Source organism: Cyanistes caeruleus, chromosome 5 (genome assembly GCF_971803275.1).
Source record: "Cyanistes caeruleus chromosome 5, bCyaCae1.hap1.1, whole genome shotgun sequence".
Classification (NCBI taxonomy): Eukaryota; Metazoa; Chordata; class Aves; order Passeriformes; family Paridae; genus Cyanistes; species Cyanistes caeruleus.
Window position 1 is genome coordinate 56031420 of NC_141705.1, and position 19978 is coordinate 56051397.

At 44.7% G+C, this 19978-nt stretch overlaps 1 protein-coding gene across 1 annotated transcript; it reads left to right on the forward strand.

Moving 5' to 3' along the window:
- The first annotated feature begins 11335 nt into the window (after positions 1-11335).
- On the forward strand, positions 11336-17083 carry LOC147653132 (uncharacterized). The gene is made up of 10 exons (XM_086890443.1): positions 11336-11403; positions 11881-11992; positions 12771-12841; positions 13686-13780; positions 14191-14245; positions 14758-14861; positions 15273-15437; positions 15843-15897; positions 16272-16375; positions 16795-17083. The coding sequence occupies exons 1-10, from the start codon at positions 11395-11397 to the stop codon at positions 17081-17083; spliced, it is 1059 nt and encodes a 352-aa protein (XP_086746569.1). The 5' UTR covers positions 11336-11394.
- Positions 17084-19978: the final 2895 nt, after the last annotated feature.

The following is a 19978-nucleotide window of genomic DNA, read 5'->3' on the forward strand; positions in this document are numbered from 1 at the left end:
GCTCTTGGTTTGAGCAGTCAGAAGCTCGTTCTTTTCATCACACCATAGTCACTGATTTGGGGGAAATGTGCTCATGCCATGGGCTTTGTAGTTCTTGTGGCCAACAAATAATAATTGAATAGTAATTGTGGCAAATAAAGAGTGTGTTGTACATGGAAAAGAAACAGGTGCTCCTTGGGATGCAAGGCCTTGTACTTGTCAGGCCACAATCTGGTGGATGTTTAGGTGCAAATGTCAGTGATAGTAAAAGGTTTTAAAATCACAGAAACCTTGGGGACTTAGAAAGAAAGTTAAGCTTGGCAAGCCCTGGGAAAAGTAGGCCCTGAGACATGTTAGGCCTTGTGCTTGCTAAAGATCATGGGAAACTGCACTTGTGTAATCAATAGATGATAAATGATACAATTGTTGATGTGATTATTGCTTAAAGAAGATGAGAAACAATGTTAGGGGCTTGAGAGGGGATCATGAGAAATCCATGTTTGGGTAAAAACAATGCTTCAAATAGAACAATGTAAGTTTAATAATTAATATGTAAGATATAGAACAGAGTATAAAAACATATAGAATAGAGTATAAAACCATGTTAAACTCGAAATGAAGTCGGGTCAGATGTGGGTATGTGTACCCCTGACAGCCAGAGCTCTTCAATAAAGCACCTCCATATAATCATTCTGTGACTATGTCTGTTCCTGAACACTAACATTTTGGCGACCCCAGATGGGATCTCGTGAGTGCTGCTGAGCTCGCTCACGACCCGATCACACTCCAGCCGGCACCGAGGGATTCTCGGGGAGCCCATCGGCCGTGACCGTCTCTGCTGCTCACAACGTCCCCAGGAGAGAAAGGTGAGGTGCTTTACCTGGTTTGGGTGCCTGCCAGTAAGATGCAGCGAAAGCTGTGCTTGGTTGGGCTAAAGGAAGTCCTGTCGGCATTGCCCAGGCGCCGTCCGTCAGACGACTGCGAAAGCATGGCAAGTTTGGCATTTGTGGTGTATTGTAGTTGTAATATGGAGAAGCTTAAAGGGGTTTTGGGCAGCAATGCTCCCATTCTGGGTACTTCTTCTTTGGGGTGCTTAATAGCACATTGGAAACAAGGTAACTGTGGGGAAGAATTCCATAAGACTAAGTTAATTTTGGTGAGATCTCCCCACAGAAAAAGACCCCAGCGAACCCGTCTCGTCTGTTGGTAGCTATAACCCCCTCTTCTCTCTTCCTTTACTTTGTTTTCTTTATCTCTCCCTCTCTCTCCCTCTCCTCTATCGCATAACCCTTGTTGTTGGCACTAAAATAAAGGTGCATTATTGTTGTTGTGATTCAAACTGAAATCCCTTTGTGTCCTTTTTGCACTCTGAGATCAAATGAACCTCTCCCGACTCCTGCTTGCGTTAGCCAATTGTGACATTTAAACTGGAGCCACAGACAGGATTTCTGACAGACAGAAGGGGCTGCAGGTTTTGTTGTGCAGTCTGTATTAGGGGAATGACGGCTCCAGCCGCACCCAGCCCGACACTCCCAAAAGAGTGAGCGGGGTCTAGAAAGCAAGGTGGGGGTGACTCGAATTTCCCACAAACTGCACACCCCGAGGTGAAAAGCACCCCACACTCACTTCAGGGCTCTCTCTGCAGAATTTCACAGAACATCTCTTAGTGCAAAAAGCAGGGGGACTGTTGTTTTTTATTGTTGTGTGTTTGAATTTTGACTGTTTGGTGTAGCGAAGAGACAACCAGAATTTGAAACTGAAGAAGTGCCTCCCAAGCAGATTTGGTCTATTCAGCCATACAGGGAAGCAAAAAGCTGTGTGTGTGTGTGTGTGTATCATTTAAGTTTATACATCCCTGTAGTGATTTTCCCTTTGTAAAAATGACTGAAAAATAGCAATGCAGAACTTATTGCTGCATTTATGCTCTGTTAGCAAAACATAATGCCAGACCTTCTCTGGGAGGGGAAGAATGGGCACTTAATAATTGGTTTAATTTGGAAAATGTGATTGATAGAGTATGTTCATTACAACATGAAACAAAATTAAAGAGGGCAAAAATAAAACTATACTCTGCTCAGTTTTGGGAGCTTGTTTTACAGCAGCTATAGAAACTTGCTGTGATAGATTAGCATTTAAGAAAACGAAGAGAAACACCTAAAGAAGTTAAAACTGCTGGAGGCTGTTGGGAGTTTTTGTCCCGGCCGACAACTGGCCATTTCTAAGAATTGACAGCTGTTTTGACCACTGAAAAGTGAGATCAACCTGTGAACACCACCTTGAGACCTAAGCCTGGGAATTTCTTTGTCTCTTTGTTTCCTGGCTGTGAAAGGTAACTGAGCTCCAGCTGGCCTCCTGTTCCCCTACCCAGGCCATGTGGCCCAGGCAGGGGCTGGGCTGGGCCTGCCGCGGCTCCTGGCCGGGAGATGGGGCCTGTGGGGCTTGCCCCGGGCTCTGGCCGGGCCAGGCCGGTCCCTGGTTCGGCTGCAGTTTTGTTTTTGCTGGGACTGAATTCATCAGAGACTGCCGAGTAAGGAAAGCAAAAAGCTCTTGACCTGTGGTGGGCTGAGACAGTGACCACACTCTCCAGAGCAGCCATGAAGAATCTTCCATTGCAGACAGCTCCAGCTGCTGCTCCAGCAGAGATCACAGAACCATCTACAAAGCCTGGGCAAGATTTTAACCTTTTCATTACCCAGATGAGACTTGCAGATTAATCCTTTTGTTCCAGAGAAAGAAAAAGAGACTCATCAACATGTAATGAGACTTTATAAGCTATCAGAGACAGTGAAGAAAAGAATTAAGCTTTAGAAGAGGTAGAGAATAAGGAGATGCTTTATTAAGCTGAAATATTTTTCTGTTAAAGCTATGGAGATGGACAATAGTGTTCTGAATAAACTCCTTTAATTCGTGACAGAGTATATTGGGAAGAGCAGAGTGTTCAAAGTGTGGATTTTGAACAAAAGTGGAGTAATTTTGATACAGTGAGGTGCTGGAACAGAGGGGGGAGTAGTAATAGTTGAAGATTTGAGGCCTTGAAAGGCAACAAGAAAACTTCTGTTTCCAGAGAAGCTCACAGAGACAAATGAAGAGAACTTTTGCCTTTGAATAACTCATCCTTAAAAATGACGTCCCTAGACTCATTTGACCCATAACACACCTCAGAGTGATGGGAAATGGGAGGAGAAAATCTGAAGGCAGATTTTTCCGAGCAGCTGGCATCAGAGAAATAGAAAGCTATAACAGAAATAGTTTTCTTGTAAGAAACTCCATAGATTAGCAGAAGAAGACTCCTGTTTCTCTACAAAGACTGATAAAAACACTCTAGCAGGAATTGGGACTGTTTTAAACACCAGAGTTCCACAGTTTTTTGTCTCTGTGTTGTCATGTGAACAAGAGAATGGTTGGGTAGTAGGGGAAAATAGGGGTTTTCTGGAAGTTTTATTCTGGTTTTGTTATTCTTGTAGTTTTGTTAATAAACTTTCTTTATTCCTTTTGAGTTTTAAGCCTGTTTTGCTCTTGTTCTAATCCACATCTCACAGCAAGAAATAAGTAAGTTTTCTAGTGATTTTTTTAGTTGCTGCTTTAAAACCACAACACTCGCTTTAAGCAAAGAAGGGAGGAAAGAACTGTAATAGACTCCCTCCAAAACCTAGTTAGAATTTTGCAAAAACAATTAGACGAAGAAAGAAATAAGATCAGTCTGTTGCGAGCAGCCCTCCATGATAAAAATTTAAAAAATGCTGACTTGCTAAAAGAAACAGAAGAGAGGAAAACCCCTCTCATTAATCAAATTTACCCTCAAAAGGAGCTAACGTAGATTAAATTGTGGGGAACACTGGTGTCCTAGTTTGAAACCTCTAATTAAAACAGAATGTAATTATATCAATGATGAAGATCTTGATCCACATATAACCACTAAAAAAAAACAACTCCTGTACTCTGCTGCTGAATTGGCTAAGTTTGAAAAAAAAAAAAAAAGAGTACGGGCGTCTCCCTCATGACTCAGAGACAGAATCCATATTCCCAGTGTCTCTCACTGGAGGTGGTCAAATTCAACTGGGAGAATGGGAAGCCAGTGGGTACTGGGGACATGAAGTCTTCTTAACAGCAGGAGACAGACATAACCCATGGACCCTAACTCAGCACGCAGCTTATTGGGCAGAGGGGCTGAACCCCTTGGAAAGGGGGGACTCCATTGCTATAGTGAGTACCCCTGACCAACTACTGGAAAACATTCACAATGTTGCCTGCTTGCAAATGATACACAAAAGAAAATTCATTGCTGGTTATGAATCACCAATGTTGTTACCTGTGAAAACTGAAATTATCACCCCTTGAATTCAAGGCCTTCCAGAATCACTTCAACCTACAGCAATTTTCCTCCAAAAAAACCATAGCAGCTATAACCTCTGTGGATAGACTAGACAGATTTCTTGAGAACTCGACGCATTGACCTGGTTCCACTGATCCTGGGTTTACTCCCTTCACCACCCCCTCTCAGCCGACACCTTCACAATTGCATTCTCCTGCTAGGAACCATAAAATATGGACATGGAGTAAAGTTGCAAAAGAGCTGATTAATGACAGTAGAAATTATGGACCTGTAAAAATGCCAGAAGAAAAATCAGAGAAAGCAGAGGGTGTTAGATACATTGGTTCTCTTAAGGAAAAGCCAGCAAAGGGAAAGCAAACCTCTAACCACCAGTATGGGTGGTCACTAGAGATAAAGAAGGGGGTCCCCAGAAACGTAACGGATGGCTTATCACTTAGAAGTTGAGTCAAGTTGTTTCTAAGTGCCACTGTCCCACGTTCATTGTATCAAATGCCCCTACTCTACAACCCAGACCACCTCCACAGGCTCTGGGCTGTGAGCCAAAGCAATCTCCTTCTCAGCTTCTGCGAGTGGAGCCCAAACAGCCTCAGAATCACAGAAACTGGGAACTCTGCCTCTCATGGGTGAGCAGAGAGGCGGAGATTGGTTGTATTTAAAATGATCACTAGAAATAACAGAACTGGAGAAATACTGATTATAGCAACAGTGGGTCCTAAACGTGCACCTGTTACTTCTGTAGTTAACACTAGAGCCCAAATTTCTGTGTTGACCAATACAGACTAGTACAGGGTTTGAGAGCAATTAATGGAACAACTAAAGATATTTACCCAGTGGTAGCTAATCCTTGCACATTGTTAACATCCGTAAAAGAGAAATAGAAATGGTTTACTGTCATTGATTTAAAAGATGCCTTTTTCTGCATACCCCCTTGACAAAGAAAGTAGGAAACGGTTTGCCTCTGAGTGGGAAAATCCAGAAAACACAAGGAAAACTCAGCTCACCTGAACACAACTCCCACAAGGATGCAAGAACAGTCCAACCCTATTTGGAAGCCAGCTGGTGAAGGAGCTGGAGATTTGGACCGAGAACGGGCAAGTACCGAGAAAACAATACCTGCTGTTACACTATGTAGATAATATACTGATAGCTACAGAAGAGAAGACAACCTGCATAAAGGTAACAGTTGAAATTTTAAATCAGCTGGGAATGGGAAGATATAAGGTGTCTAGAGAAAAGGCACAAATTGCCTGGCAGACTGTGATTTACCTGGGATATGAAATCTCACAAAGGCAACGTTAGCTGGGTACTAATCGTATTCAAGCTATTTGTGTTATTCCAGAATCCCAGAACCTGCATGAGCTGCAAGTTTTCCTTGGGATGACAGAGTGGTGCTGCCTGTGGATCATGCACTATGGACTAATTGCAAAACCCCTGTATGAAGCCCAGAAGATGCAGCCATTTACCTGGGGCAAACCACCAAAGGAAGCCTTCCTCAAACTAAAGGAGGCATTGACAACTGCTCCGGCGTTAAGATTGCCTGATTCATCCAAAGATTTTCAGCTTTTCGTGCATGAAAGACTACACCCAGCACTGGGAGTGCTGACCCAACGTTTGAGAAGCTGGAAAAGGCTGCTAGGCTGCTTTTCCAAACAGCTTGACAAGGTGAGTGCCGGGTGGCCTTCATGCCTGTGGGCAGTTGCAGCCACCGTGGTGCTGATACAAGAAGCTATAGGAAACTCACGACGGGTAGACACATGGATGTCTACGTGCCACATATGGTAACCGCTGTTTTAGAACAAAAGGGGGGCCATTGGCTATCTCCAAGCAGGATGGTGAAATTCCAGGTAGTCATGACTGAGCAGGACGATGTCACACTAAAGACAACTAAGCTTTTGAATGCAGCTTTGTTCCTAGGTACCACAACTGAAGAAGGCCCATTAGAGCACGACTGTGTAGAAGTAATAGAGTACACCTATTCATCAAGAGAAGACCTGAAAGACATCCCACTGGAGCAACCAGAGTGAGAGCTATTCCCAGATGGAAGCAGCTTGGTGCAGAACGGGACCAGATACGCTGGATATGCGGTAACAACAGTCAGTACGATAGTGGAGGCAAAAGCATTATCACCAAATCCATCTTCCCAGAGGGCAGAACTGGTTGCCTTAAGCAGAGCACTAGAATTAAGTGAAGGGAAAAGGGTAAACATACGGACTGGCTCAAAGGATGCTTTTGGAGCAGTGCATGTACACGGAGCACTGTGGAAAGGAAGAAGACTACTGTCTTCTCAAGGTGCACACATTAAACATCAAGATGCAGTCCTGCAGTTAATAAAAGCAGTACAAAAACCTGAACCAGTGGCAATCATGCACTGTAGAGCACACCAAGCAGGAAGCTCCAAAACTGACGAGGGGATTCAAAAAGCAGACTGGACAAGCTGACAAGCTGCTTGAAAAGTGCAAACTGCAATGGCACTGATGCTTTTAAAGACTAATATATCTCAATTCAATTTGCCTCCAAAGCCAAAATATTCAGTAAAAGACAAGACACTGAGACATTTGCTAAAAGCACAAAAATTCAGAAAGGTGGCATGTCACTGCACAAAGACAAATAGTGTTACTCCCTTGATCACGAGAGAAGTTCTAGAAATTAAACATAACAAATGTCATTGGGGTGCAGAGGCAGTGGTACAATTGCTAAAGCAAAACTTAATCTTGGTATGGTTGCTAACAATGGCAAAATCAGTAATGTCAAAATGTGAGATCTGCTTGAAAAACTACTCAGTGGCTAGACACAGGCATAGCTAGAAAAGATTAGGATAGGAATAGAATCAGGATGACACTTGGAAAGAACCCTCTAGTGAAGTGAAATTTGGGTGAGCCCTAGAGTCTTTGCTCGGTCCTGCTGCAAACAATCAGAATAGAGAAACAGGTCAGGGAGATAGAATAGCAAGAGTCGCTCACGAAAGATTTAGAAACTAAACAAGCACTTACAATTTATTACTCCTGAAAGACCATGGAGTGTGTAAGTTTTTTAAAGGGATGAATTGATCATTGCTGTGTCCACATCCCAAATATGACTGCAGATGGAGAATATGACATCAACCAGTTGCAACAAATAGAGCATGGAGCACAGGAAGAGCAAAAGGATTTGACTACAAGTTGGTTGGGCAAAATCTTCAAAGGGTTAGGGTGGAATGTGAGTTCATGGATTAAATCTGTCATTGAGAGTGTGATAATCTTACTAATTGTATTCTTAGCAATTTGGTTGGTTTACAGCATCTTCAAAGGAGAAATACAGAAGAAAACACCCTGGAACTAGAAAATAATAAAGGCACTGACACGAGATCCACAGCCACCATCTTCTGGTTCTCCAGTTTGTGACAACATTTCCAGGACAACGTTTAAATCCATCAAGGATTTGAAGAACATCAAGTATAAACTCAGAAACAAAGGATTGTATCAAGTGAAAACACTTCCACTTATAGTGAAGTAAAAATGATTTCAAAGGCGGGAATGATAGAAAAAGGTTTTAACATCACAGAAACTTTGGGGACTTAGAAAGTTAATCTTGGCAAGCCCTGGGAAAAGTAGGCCCTGAGACATGTTAGGCCTTGTGCTTGCTAAAGGTCATGGGAAACTGCACTTGTGCAATCAATAGATGATAAATGATACAATTGTTAGATGTGATTATTGCTTAAAGAAGATGAGAAACAATGTTAGGGGGTTGAGAGGGGATCACAAGAAATCCATGCTTGGGTAAAAACAATGCATACAATAGAACAATGTAAGTTTAAGAATTAATATATAAGTTATATAATGATAGAGTATAAAAACATGTTCAACTCCAAATGAAGTTGGGTCAGATTTGGGTATGTGTACCCCTGACAGCCAGAGCTCTTCAATAAAGCACCTTCATAGAATCATTCTGTGATTATGTGTGTTCCTGAACACCAACATCATGATTTCAGTGCTGAGAAGATGGAGAGAGGAGCAGGTTGTGCACACACCAAAGAAAGCAAGTTTCTTGGAGAATAACTGGGATGTTAACAAACTGCTGCATTTAGTTTTGCAAGGTTTCATTCGAGTTAGAATCTGGAGGCTTTTGAAGGAATGTGCGTTTGAATGGATGAAGTTGGACCCTGACTTGGAGCTGTTAGCAGCATAATGTGTTGTACCAACATTTCCTTCAATTACAGCAGTTTAATCCAAAGTTACATTGAAGAGAAATGCAATTGTCCAGAGATCTAATAATTGGATATAAGAGAGGAGAGAAAATGACTTCTGTTATATAAAAGTAAAAAAGAGGCAAAGGCAGATCTCAGGTCAACAATGCAACAGGAAATTCTTTGTGCCATGAAACAGAAAACTCAGATGACCAAACTGAGCTAAGTCCACTAGGTGTTAAAATTTGGTTATCTGTGTGGACATGCATCCTTAATTTGGGTTTTTCATTTTTGTCTCGATTGTGTGATTTACCTGCATCCTCAGTCATACTTCAAGATGTCTTAGTATTGCCATGTTTAGGCAGAGGTAGTAATAAACAAGGTTCATTGTAGCCGCTAATTCTGATTTGGTTTGATCATCATAAAAGAAACTAAAACATTAGTATTAGCCTGATAAAGTGATCTTTTGATTTTTCCTATTCATGAAAACTACTTGAGTTGTCAAAAGTACTCCAAGATAACACTTCCACAGACACACATCAAATGATGTACTTATAGGGTTGCCATGAAGTTTAGACCAATGTTTTCTGTTTCTCATTATTGCTAGACTTTGAACTTCCTGGTGGATGCAATGACAGCAAGCAGAAATGTCTTTTTAAATAGCTATATTCGTAGGTGACCTGCTATGCTAGGTATTTACACTGAAAAGAGCATTTAAAGAAGCATTTATGGTCAAGTAAATTTGATCTCAATTAACCTGCAATGAAATGGCACTCAGCTGATTTTATAAGAAATTGAAACCAATGTTGGTTTGGCTCAACAGCATCAGCTGAGGCAATTTTATTTTAAAATTGTGTTGTTTTAAAATTTGTTTTTGATCTTGGTGCATAGTTGTCAGCAGAAGGAAAAGCACATTCTCAGCTCATTCCATCATTGATCTGGAGGCATAGAAAAATTGGGGTGTTTTGAGCTTCAGAAGCCCAGAACAGAGAGACAGCGTATTTGCATTGTCCATTTCTCATATTCAGTGCTTTGGCACCCATCCAAGGAGCTTAATTATTCGTATATTAAATGTATAGTTGGAATTGCTTTAGCATCTTAGTATTTTTATCTAAAGCATTGAATCTCCTTTAGGGTTTTTTCCAACAATGGAAGAGTCATCCCGACCCATTCTCCAACACTTGATACCTAATTACCCAAAAAGCATGAATTGTAGTAAGTGGGAATGTTTTGTAAGAGATGAGGCTCCTCATGTAGAGCACGAGCTGAACATATCCTTGTGCTCATCTCCACAGCACTGGATCAATTTCCACCGTTCTCCCCACACCAGAGGGCACCCAACCAAAGGGACCAGGGGCTGAGCATTCCTGCATCTGGCAGGGCTCAGATGGCTTCCCTGGTGCCCTCAGGAGCCCCAGCCCATCCCTCTCAACACAGGCCTCACAACAGAGTGGCTAGAAGGACAACTGATTATTAATTATGCTTTTTTTGCTGTGGTACCGTGCAGAGCAGAGCAGGTCCTCAGGAGGAAAGGTGCTGACCCCAGGAGCAGAGCAAAGCTCCTCAGCCCTGTTGGGAAGTTCTAGTAGAGGAGTAGTTCAACACCTGACAATATCAAGATTTCAGAGACTTGAAATCAGGATCTGAATGATAGTTGGAACAGTTTGAGAAAAACAAAAACTCCAACAAACTTGGATTCTGTGTTAATTGCTATTTACTCAGGGTCAAGTTAAAGCAGTCCCATTAGATATAAAACAGCCAGAGACCAATAAAGCTGGAGGAGGAAGGTTAAGGAAGGGTTTAAATTTGCTTTAGCTTTGGGGAGGTGTGGTTTGTTGTGGGTTCTTTGGGCACAGGAAGGCTCCAGTGATGCTCAGGTGCCTGAGGCTGAAGGTGGCGGGAGGCGCAGCTGTGCCCGTGAGGCCGCGCGTGCGGAGCTGTGTCCAGCTGGGCCCAGCAGGAGCGGGATGTGCCTGTGGAGCAGGGCTGGAGGCGGCCCTGGGGATGTGTGGAGGCCTGGGGCAGCTGTCCCGTGCAGCCAGGCTGGGAGAGCTGGGGCTGTGCAGCCGGGAGAGGAGCAGGGGCTGGGGAGGCCTGACTGTGGCCTTCCAGTGCCCAGAGGGGGCAGAGAGCCATGGGGGAAGGGGAAGGTTGGGATCAGATGTTTGCAAGAGCTAGGAGGGTGCTGAGCCAGTGCAACAGGCTGCCCAGAGAAGCTGTGGATGCCCTGTCCCTGCAAGGTTCCAGGCCAGGCAGGACAGGGACCTGAGCACCGCGATGGAGCCAGCGGCAGCAGAACCAGGCCATGGCTGCGGTGCCTCCATGGCCTTCTGCAACTCCATGGGTGAGCAAAGCGCAGCCCCGTTAGCTGGGCATGGAATGTTGGCACCGGTTGTCAGGGGCACTCCTGCTCCCAAGGTTCTGTTGACACCGAGTCTCTTGAGCCAGTTGACGGATTCTCTGCTGCGCAGCAGACGTGGAGTGTCCGTCTTCTCCATCCCGGCTGCGTACAGAGAGCCGTGTGCTGAATTTGCCAGCCAAACTCGGCAGTGACTGTACAGGTGAGTGCAGACAACTCCTGAAAAGCTGAGTGTCATGCTGAGGGGCTGTTCTGGGCTGCAGCATGGGCTGCAGGTGGGCTCCAGTTCCAGAGTCAGGAACTTCCCACCTAGCTTTGAACAGGAACAAAAGACTTGGCAATGGGAGTCTTGGGGCATGCGGGTATTCAAGAAAATTGGCATTCCAAATAGACAATCTCTCCTGTACTTTTCTGACAGGTTTGGAACAGCAGTTTTCAGTCACACCAAATAATCGGCAGTGGGCTACCCAAAGGAGCCAAAGGGATTGATCCCATCCCTGAGGTTCCTTTTTTGGTGTTGGTCCCACTTCCTTTGCCGGTGCTTTTAGATCCAAAAACACCATGAGCTCCGTAAGTACATTGCTACTCAGTGCTGATCTGAATCTTGAAACATTTTACGGGCTACTTCTAGGAAGTATTTCAAGAGTTTGTAGCAAAAGGACAAGAACGGAAACCTTTGAAAACTTTATATAACATGGTGTTCTGGAATACTGAAAGTTTTGGATGTCTGTGGGTGTTAGCAGCAATAGTTCACAACTGCTTACAGTGTGAGCAGCAGCCTGCTAGAATTGGGAACTGCTCTCCTCATTTACAAGGGGTTGGGACAGGCTCTTTCTTGGTGAGGCACCCTGTCGGAGTTCAGGGCTGATGTCTTTGCTCTGAGGAGATGCACTTAGGTGGGAATGGCCCATAGCACCATTGGATGCATATTGCAGCCTTTGCAGGAGTGTTTTGTGTATCCTTGTGTGCTGTCATTGGGGTGGCAAAAACCAAGTGCCATGTTCATATTAGTGCCACAGAAAATGCTAAGGCTTTGTTCTCTCTCAGGGTCAGCGAAAGCGCTCTGGAGAGGCGCTGGATTCTACCCCAGCTCAGAAACGGAGCAGGCTGCTGCCCTCCAGAGCTGGTGGAACCTTGGAGACAGAGCCAAGAGAGGCTGGTAAGAACAGAAACTGCTTCTGGAGGCTTGGAGTTCATTTGAATGGGTGCTTTTGACAGTTCCTAGGCCCTTTCCTGGGGAGGAAGGGAACCTTGGGCTTGAGGAACCACCTGGTATAGCATCCCTAAACAACCAGCCCACTGACAGCTGTTTTGGTTTGTTACTGAACTCTGTCCATTGGCCTCTAGTGGGAGAGGAGCTGTTTAGCAAAGGCCCCAAGTGCTGCTCAAACACCTGAATGGGTGCTCTGATGAGCTGGCAGTGACTTCAGCTGCCACAGTGTAGGTGGCAGGCTGAGTTTGGCATCTCCCAAGCTGCACAAAGATGAAGAAAAGTTAGTCACTAGCTGGGGCCCATTCTTCAGGGGAGCATGGACAGCATGGTACTGTAAAATTAGCATCCCCCATAGATTTGGTGGTTTTTTTCTCCTGTGTGCTAAACATTCCCCTATGCGAGAGGAATGATCTGTTGGTGTGCTCCTCCCGTAAGCTGTTGTTATCCAACAGAACTTGTGAGGAGTTCAGGTGCTCTTCCTCTTGTTTTGTCCCATCAGGGCACAGGGCAATGCTCAGCAGGACACATGAGGCAATGCACAGAGGACAATGCTCCCTGTGGACTGCTGAGGGCAATGCTTGAGTGAAATGTTGGACCCATTCCTGAAAAAAAGACACCTTGGGCACAGGGAATCCTAGCACAGTCTGTTCCACAGTGGCAGCCCATTGCATTCCTCTGCAATCTCTGACCTCACTTCTAACCTTCTCTTTTTCAACTGCTGAAGAAGTCATAGATCTCACAGGAGATTCTCCGCAGCCTGAAGTCATCACCATCAGCGATGATGAATCTCCTGTGGTAAGTAGTGACTGGCACACTCCTCTCCATGTTGCATCCATAGGAATTTTCTTGCCCTCTGCAATCTTACTAAGTCCCCTGGCCTCAAAGGTTGAAAGATGGCTCTGATTTAGCACTTTAGACACAGTTCCCAGTCAACCCCAAACACACTCCCAAACACATCAGCATGCCTGAGAATCAGTTGCAGAGAGTGGATGAACAACCTAAAAGAGGTTGTTGCTTCAGTGATTCAAAAGAGAGCAGAGGAAGTCTTTGATTTGAAGAAGTGTTTTAGCTGCAGCATCAGTTTAAGGTCCCCCTGTCACTGAGGTGTCAAAAGCAACTGCAGCTGACTGGGGTACACACTAATTCTCTTTCTTATTCCCCTAAGTCTTTAAAAGGGGCATATTTGGGATTTTTTCTTTTTACCCTACTATTTTGAAAGACTATGCTTTGATGCAGCCCTCAGAGCAGTGTGTCTGCTCAAATCTGGGATGCCTCTACTGCTGTGCAAAGCAGACACATGCAGCAAACATTGCATGGCAGTTATATCCTGACAGGGTTGTTCCTGAACCTGTGCAAAGAAAAGGCCTCCAATTTCACAACAGACTTTGCATGACCCAGCTCCTCTTACACCAAACACCAGAGCAGGTTTGGGTCTAGGGGTTTTTTTTCTCTTCAGTAGCTGTTCCTCTAAAAAGTAGTGCTCAGGCTATCACAGGTGAACTTGCCAGTTGGAGGGAGAAAGAGGCAAAGAAACAGCTCTGGCCCAAATCCAATTAGGGAACTGAAACGGGAGAGCAGGAAGGGTCAAGTTCCACTGCTTCCTAAGTGTGTCCATTTCTACCCCGTTCTACCCCTGCAGCAGAGCCAGCAGCAGCCACGTCTTTCCAGGGCCTCGGAGAATTCACCTGAGCCACTGGAAAGGAACAATGGAGAGGAACCAAGAGAAGATGATGGGTATGTGAGAGAGAAAGTGTCTATTAAAACTCTGATTCCATATATGTGGTAGAAAGAGGTTTTTGCCAAGCCGTAGGGTTCTGCAAAACTCTGTGCAAATACTTCAGACCTGGAATATAGTGGTCTGCCTGGAGGAGAATTAAAAGAAACCCAGCAAAATCCAGCAGAAACCTTCCTTCCCTGTTTGTGAAGCCACAATTGAATTTAAGAGAACTGCTTGACATGCTGAAATGCTTGCAGTACATAAAAATTCTTGCAATGATGGTGTTTCTGGGTGAGAATGCATCTTATTCAGAACAGGGGATGTTTTGAGTACCAACATTTTCTTTGTTGGTAACCCTTGGTGGCCAGAGAAAGAAATGGCTGTGCATTTAAATGACTGTATGTTCTTTTGGTTCTCCTCTCTCTAGTGATTGGCTGCTGTTTGAATTTGATCCTCCCTATTGGTCGGATGAGGACTCCCAGGTGAGGATGCACATGTTCTTGTCCTGCTCTGTGGGAGGGAAAGGGGCAGAGGGGGAGCTGCACAACTCACTTGTCTTAGGTGGGTGCCACGGGCAGCGGGCTGGAAGCACAGCCCTTGCTGGGAAGCTCCAAGTTGTCCATTCCTGCAAGTCCCTCCTTGCTGGTGTCCATAGAGGGAGGAGCCCTTGCCAGGATGGCACTGGCAGAGCTGTGTGTTCCTTGTAGTTCTTACATTGACTGACTGACTGCACATACTCCAAGTCCTGTTTGCCTGGGGCCAATAGAGCAGCAAACTGGAATTCCTTCCTCCCAATGCCGGGTATGCTTTCCATTCTTCAGCATCTGGTCATGCAGCAGGAGTGTTTAGAGCTGTGACTGCAGAAGTTGCCCATTTTGGGGCTAAGGCAAAGAAAAGGTTCTAGCCCAAATCCAATCAGGGAACTGTAAAGGGGAAGTAGGACAGAGTTGATTTGAGTGGCTTCTAATTTGCCTCCATTTTTACCCCACTGCAGTACAGAGAGCAGAACCAGCAGCACTCTCAGCTTTCCAGATTAGCTGAGAATTCAGCTGGGCCCCTGACAACTCCTGATGAAGAGGAACCAAGAGTTAATGATGGGTATGTGAGAGTAAAATGTCTCTCTAGATTCTAATTTCTGATAGATGGTAAGAACAGGTTTTGCCACACTTCCAGCTTCTACTCAAGTCTGTGCAGAAACTTCTGACTTGGAATATAGTGACCTATCTGTCAAAGAAGCAAGTAAAAGAATCAAAAAAACCACATAGCAAAATCCAGATGAAACCTTTCTTTTCCTTCCATTAAGTCATGGTTGAATATTTATTCCAGTATGGCTCGCTATAAGTTTCAAATGCTTACAGTACATAGCAGCTGGGGGAACAACTGTGGTGCTGGGCTGGGATGTTGCTAGAACAGAATAGGTGTTACCTGTTGGTAAGCCTTGGTGCCCAGGGAAATTCTTGGCTTTGTGTTGAAATGGGTGCATGTTCTTTCTGGTTCTGTTCCCTCTAGGGCACAGCCAGCAGATCCTGCTAGTCCTCTGACTACGGAGGATGACAACTCAGAGGAGCAGGACAGGGAGCTGAGTCAGCTGCACTCACAGGATTCCAGGGAGGCAGAGAATTCAGCTGAGCTCTGGCCAAGAGATGATGAGGAGGAATCAAGAGACAACGATGAGTATGTAACAGATGATGTGTCTCCCCAAAGTGTCATTGCTGACATAGGGTAGACACAGGTTTTCGCCAAACTGTTGGATTCTGCTTGATTCTGTGGGAAGGAATCTGATTTGAACCATAGTGTCCTGTCTGGAAGGCAACTCATGGGAAAAAACCCCTAAAGCCCAGCAAAATCCAGGAGAAACATTTCTTCTCCATTCAGGAAGTCATTATTGAATGTTTCTTTACATTATGTGTTGTGATACACTGATATGCTTGCAGTCCATTAAAGCTCTTGCACTGACTGTGTTTCTGGCATGGGATGTTGCTAAATCAGAATAAGGGATTGTTTCAATTTCTGCCATTTTCTATCTCTGTGCACTGTGAAATTGATGGCTGCATGTTCTTCTGGTCCTTCTCCCTCTAGTGCATGGACAGCAAGTCTCATCAGTCCTCCAAGTCCTGAGGATGACAACGCAGAGGTGAGGATCCACAGCCCTTGCTGGGAAGCTCCAAGTTGCCCATTCCTGCAAGTCCCTCCTTGCTGGTGTCCATTGAGGGAGGAGCCCCTGCCAGGATGGCACTGGCAGACCCATGTGTTTTTTATAGTTCTAGCACTGACTGACAGACTGCACATACTCCAAGTCCTGTTTGCCTGGGGCCAATAGAGCAGCAAACATTTTGCCCCAAATTCCTGTGCCTGTGCTTTCCATTTCTCAGCAGCTGCTCATCCAACGCCAAGTGTTTAGGGCTAACGAGGGAAAGGAAGGTTCTAGCCCAAATCCAGTTAGGGAACTGAAATGGGGAAGCAGGATGTGGAGCTTCATAATCTCTCTCCTTTTTTACCCCATTGCAGGACTGGGAGGAGAGCCAGCAGTATCCATCTGATTCCGGATCAGATGAGAATTCAAACCAAGGACTGGCGAGCAGACTTCAACAGGAGCCAAGAGATCTAGAATTGTATGTGACAGATAAAGGGTCTCTCCAAAGTGTAATTTCTGCTGCCATTTCCGTGTAGACACAGGTTTTTGCCAATCTTTTGGCTTCTACTTGATTCTGTTTGGAGAATTCTGACTTGGATCATAGTGGCCTGTCTGGAAGAGAAGGAATGGAAAAAACCCCTAAAACTGGCAAAATGCAGGAGAAATATTTCCTCTCTGTCAGGAAGTCATTATTGTAATGTTTCTTACCTTATGGACTGTGATACACTGAAATGCTTGCCGAACATAAAAACTCTTGCACTTGATTGTGTTTCTCAGCTGGGATGTTGCTAAATTAGAATAAGGGGTTACTTCAAGTTCTGCAATTCTGTGTCTTGGTAACCCTCTGTGCTGAGTGAAATTGATGGCTGCATGTTCTTCTGATTCTGCTCCCTCTAGTGCACCGCCAGGAGGTCCCATTAGTCCCATTAATTGGGAGGATGACAACGCAGAGGTGAGGACCCACATGTTGTTGTCATTTCTGATTTGTGGGAGGGGAAGGGATAAAGAAGTGCTGCACAACTCACTTGTCTTAGGTGGGTGCCACGGGCAGCTGGCTGGAAGCACAGCCCTTGCTGGGAAGCTCCAAATTGCCCATTCCTGGAAGTCCCTCCTTGCTGGTGTCCATAGAGGGAGGAGCCCTTGCCAGGTTGGACCTGGCAGACCCATGTGTTTTTTACAGTTCTAGCACTGACTGATAGAGTTCTTTATTCACAATGCCTGCTGTGGTTTCCTTTCTTCAGCAGCTCTTTCTAACGTGAAGTGTTTAGAGTTAAAATAGCAGAATTTGCCAGTTTAAAAGAGAACAAGGGAACAAAACAGCTCCAGCCCAAATTGCATTAGGGAACAGGAAGAGGGGAGGAGGGAGGAGGGTTTTCAGATGGTTCCTAAGCTGCCTCTGTTTGTATCCAGTTGCATCAATGAGAGCAGAATCAGCAGCAGCCACTTGGTTGTTTTCAGGGCAGCAGCTGTTTGTGCTCCTGCTTTGAATGCCCTTAAGCCAACTTGGAGGGTGATAGCCTAGCCTTGCTCACTCCTCTGCTAGAACTGCTTTCTGAGCTGAGGTTTGCATGCAGCACAGGGGGCTCACCCAATCTAATTGTATTTTCTTTTCTTTCCCTTCTCATGTGCATCAATGGAAGCTTCCTGAAGGTGAGTTGATGTTTGACACTTGGTAATGGACTTTGATCTAGAATGTAATCATGACTTTTATTCTTTTCCAAGAACCTGGAGCAACAGGGCTTGAAAGTGCTTTTAGGAAAAGGCAGAGGACAGGCTCAGGCTGCTAGCCAGTGTCTTAGAGAATGGATGCAATGTGTGTGTGGTGGCCTCTATCAGTCACAGTGGAAAATCCCTGCCATAAGAGTTGAGGCCTGTTACAGGGCCTTTTAAAATTGATCTCTCTTGTACTTGGTCAAGATGTTGCCCACAAAAACTGCATTGGTTACTGGGTTTGGTGCAACAGGTCAATAGTTGTACACTTGGGAGAGACATTGATTGTTTCTTTCAGTGCTGCACTTTCAGTCTGGCTGCTCAGTGCCATTTCACCTATCAGACACGCTCACTAGCAAAACTTCAATTATTTACAAATTTGAACAAACCAAGAAATTAGTATTGATTGGTTACAAGTGACACGGCCATTTTCCTAATTAGTCTTCTGTCTTCTTTTGGTTCCCAGTTGTCTCACTTCTCCCTAGAATTAGTCCAGTCAGTCCATTGCTCAGTCTCTTCTTTTGGGCTGGGCAGTTTCTTGAGCTGCTGCTCCTTGAGTCGGTGGTCGCAATCTCCCCCTGCAGGAATTACTTTTTACCAGTCAAAGCTGATTTCAGGAGAGTTGGGTTTCTTAGTGGCTTCCTTATCTTGGGACTTGGGTTGGATATCCTTTTGGCCCCTCAGTTCTGCATTCTTTGTATCCACTCTCTGTGGGCATCCTTCTCCTGAAGCTTTCTTAATCTTCCCCTGGCTCTGAGCTCCTGGAAGCATGGCAAGGTCTGAAGCTTAACAAGGCAATTCTACCAACAAGGAATTTGTTTTTCTAACCCATGGGCATCACTGAGATCTTGTTTGTTAGTTGCTGTCTATTTCATGGATTAAATCTCCCTTCCGGTTGCTTTGGCTTGGGCATACACAAGGATGAAATATATCAATACAAAAACATCCTTCCTTAAGAATGAAATATATCGATAACAAGAACATCCTTTCTTAAGAAATCTTTTACATGTTCTACATTTTGCATCCCAGAGAACTCCATCTTCAAATTACCTTAACTCAGGAGGGACATGATGACAATGTTTAAGGGGACAATGCTCCAAGTAATTTTGTAGTTTCCAGGGACTGTCCTTGAGAATCACCTTTTTAGCTGGGTGTAGAGTGAACAAAGCAAAGGTTTTGTGTTGCTCCATAGCAGAGCAGTTGTCGTACTGTGTTAGGAACAACCAGAAGTACGATATGACTCTCTTAGTTGCTTTGTCCAAGAGAGCAAAGTTTATTATTCCACATCTTCTTTTATAGATGTGTTCCAGAAGGTCTGAGAGGTAAAACTCTCATTGGTCCTTAAACTTACACATCACTATAACTGGTGAATTGGAACAGCACTCCATGACTATTTCTTGCAAGGAAACAACAAGGATTCTAAACAGCACCTGCAAAGATTGCTGTCCTTTACCAAGGACTGCTTGGATTTTTCATTATGCTTTCTCAGGCCAGAGTGAGAAGCTTTGTGTGACTTAGTTTCACACAGACTGTGTGTTCCTGCTTGCTTTTTGCATTTAGCATCCACAAGTAGTCTCAATGTCTGGAAAGGTTCAGCCTTACTCTTTGGGAAAGTAGTTTGTTTATGATTGTTTTTATCCCAGATGAACAAAGTCCATTTAAAATAGGAACCATTACTGACTATTTCTAGAACTCATTTGAAGGGTAGCTCCAGGGAGAGAGAGAATAATAGATGTAACTTCTGAAAATTCAATTACAGTGCATGGAGAAGAACAGAGAACTGCTGCACTGAACAGCCAGGAACAGGTGGATGGCTCTGCTGATGGCACAGGAGCTAATGATGCACCTGTGGCTGATGCAGCCCCTGCAGAACACGGAGCAGAGGAGCATGCTGGAAGTTCAGCGTACGTATGGCTCATGCCCTAGCAAACACGGAACTTTGTGCTTTTCTTTCTTTTCTCTGTAGGAATAAGTTCTACAGCTATGCCTGCTTTACCTCTGAAGCCTTCCCTACTCTACTCATTTCCATACTTCTCCTGTGTTGCATGATGATCAAATGATACCATTTGCATTTTGGGAGAAAAAGGCAGTCCAAGGCAGACACCACAGAACCTTAGAGATGAGAGTGGGGCTATGGCAAGGAAGGGCATTGGTCACAGCCCATAGCTCAGGATTGCATTTGCTTTTTCTGACAAGTTCTAGTAGCCAGGTTAGCTATGGAAATACTTCCATTGCTAGCAATGAGGCTTGGCATCATGGGGCCAGCAGGCAGCAGCTGGGCAACTTCCAGCAGAAATTCCCTGCTGGAATGCTGCCAGCTGGCTCCCTTTCTCCTGCAGCTGGAGCCATTCTTCCCAAGGTACACTTGCAC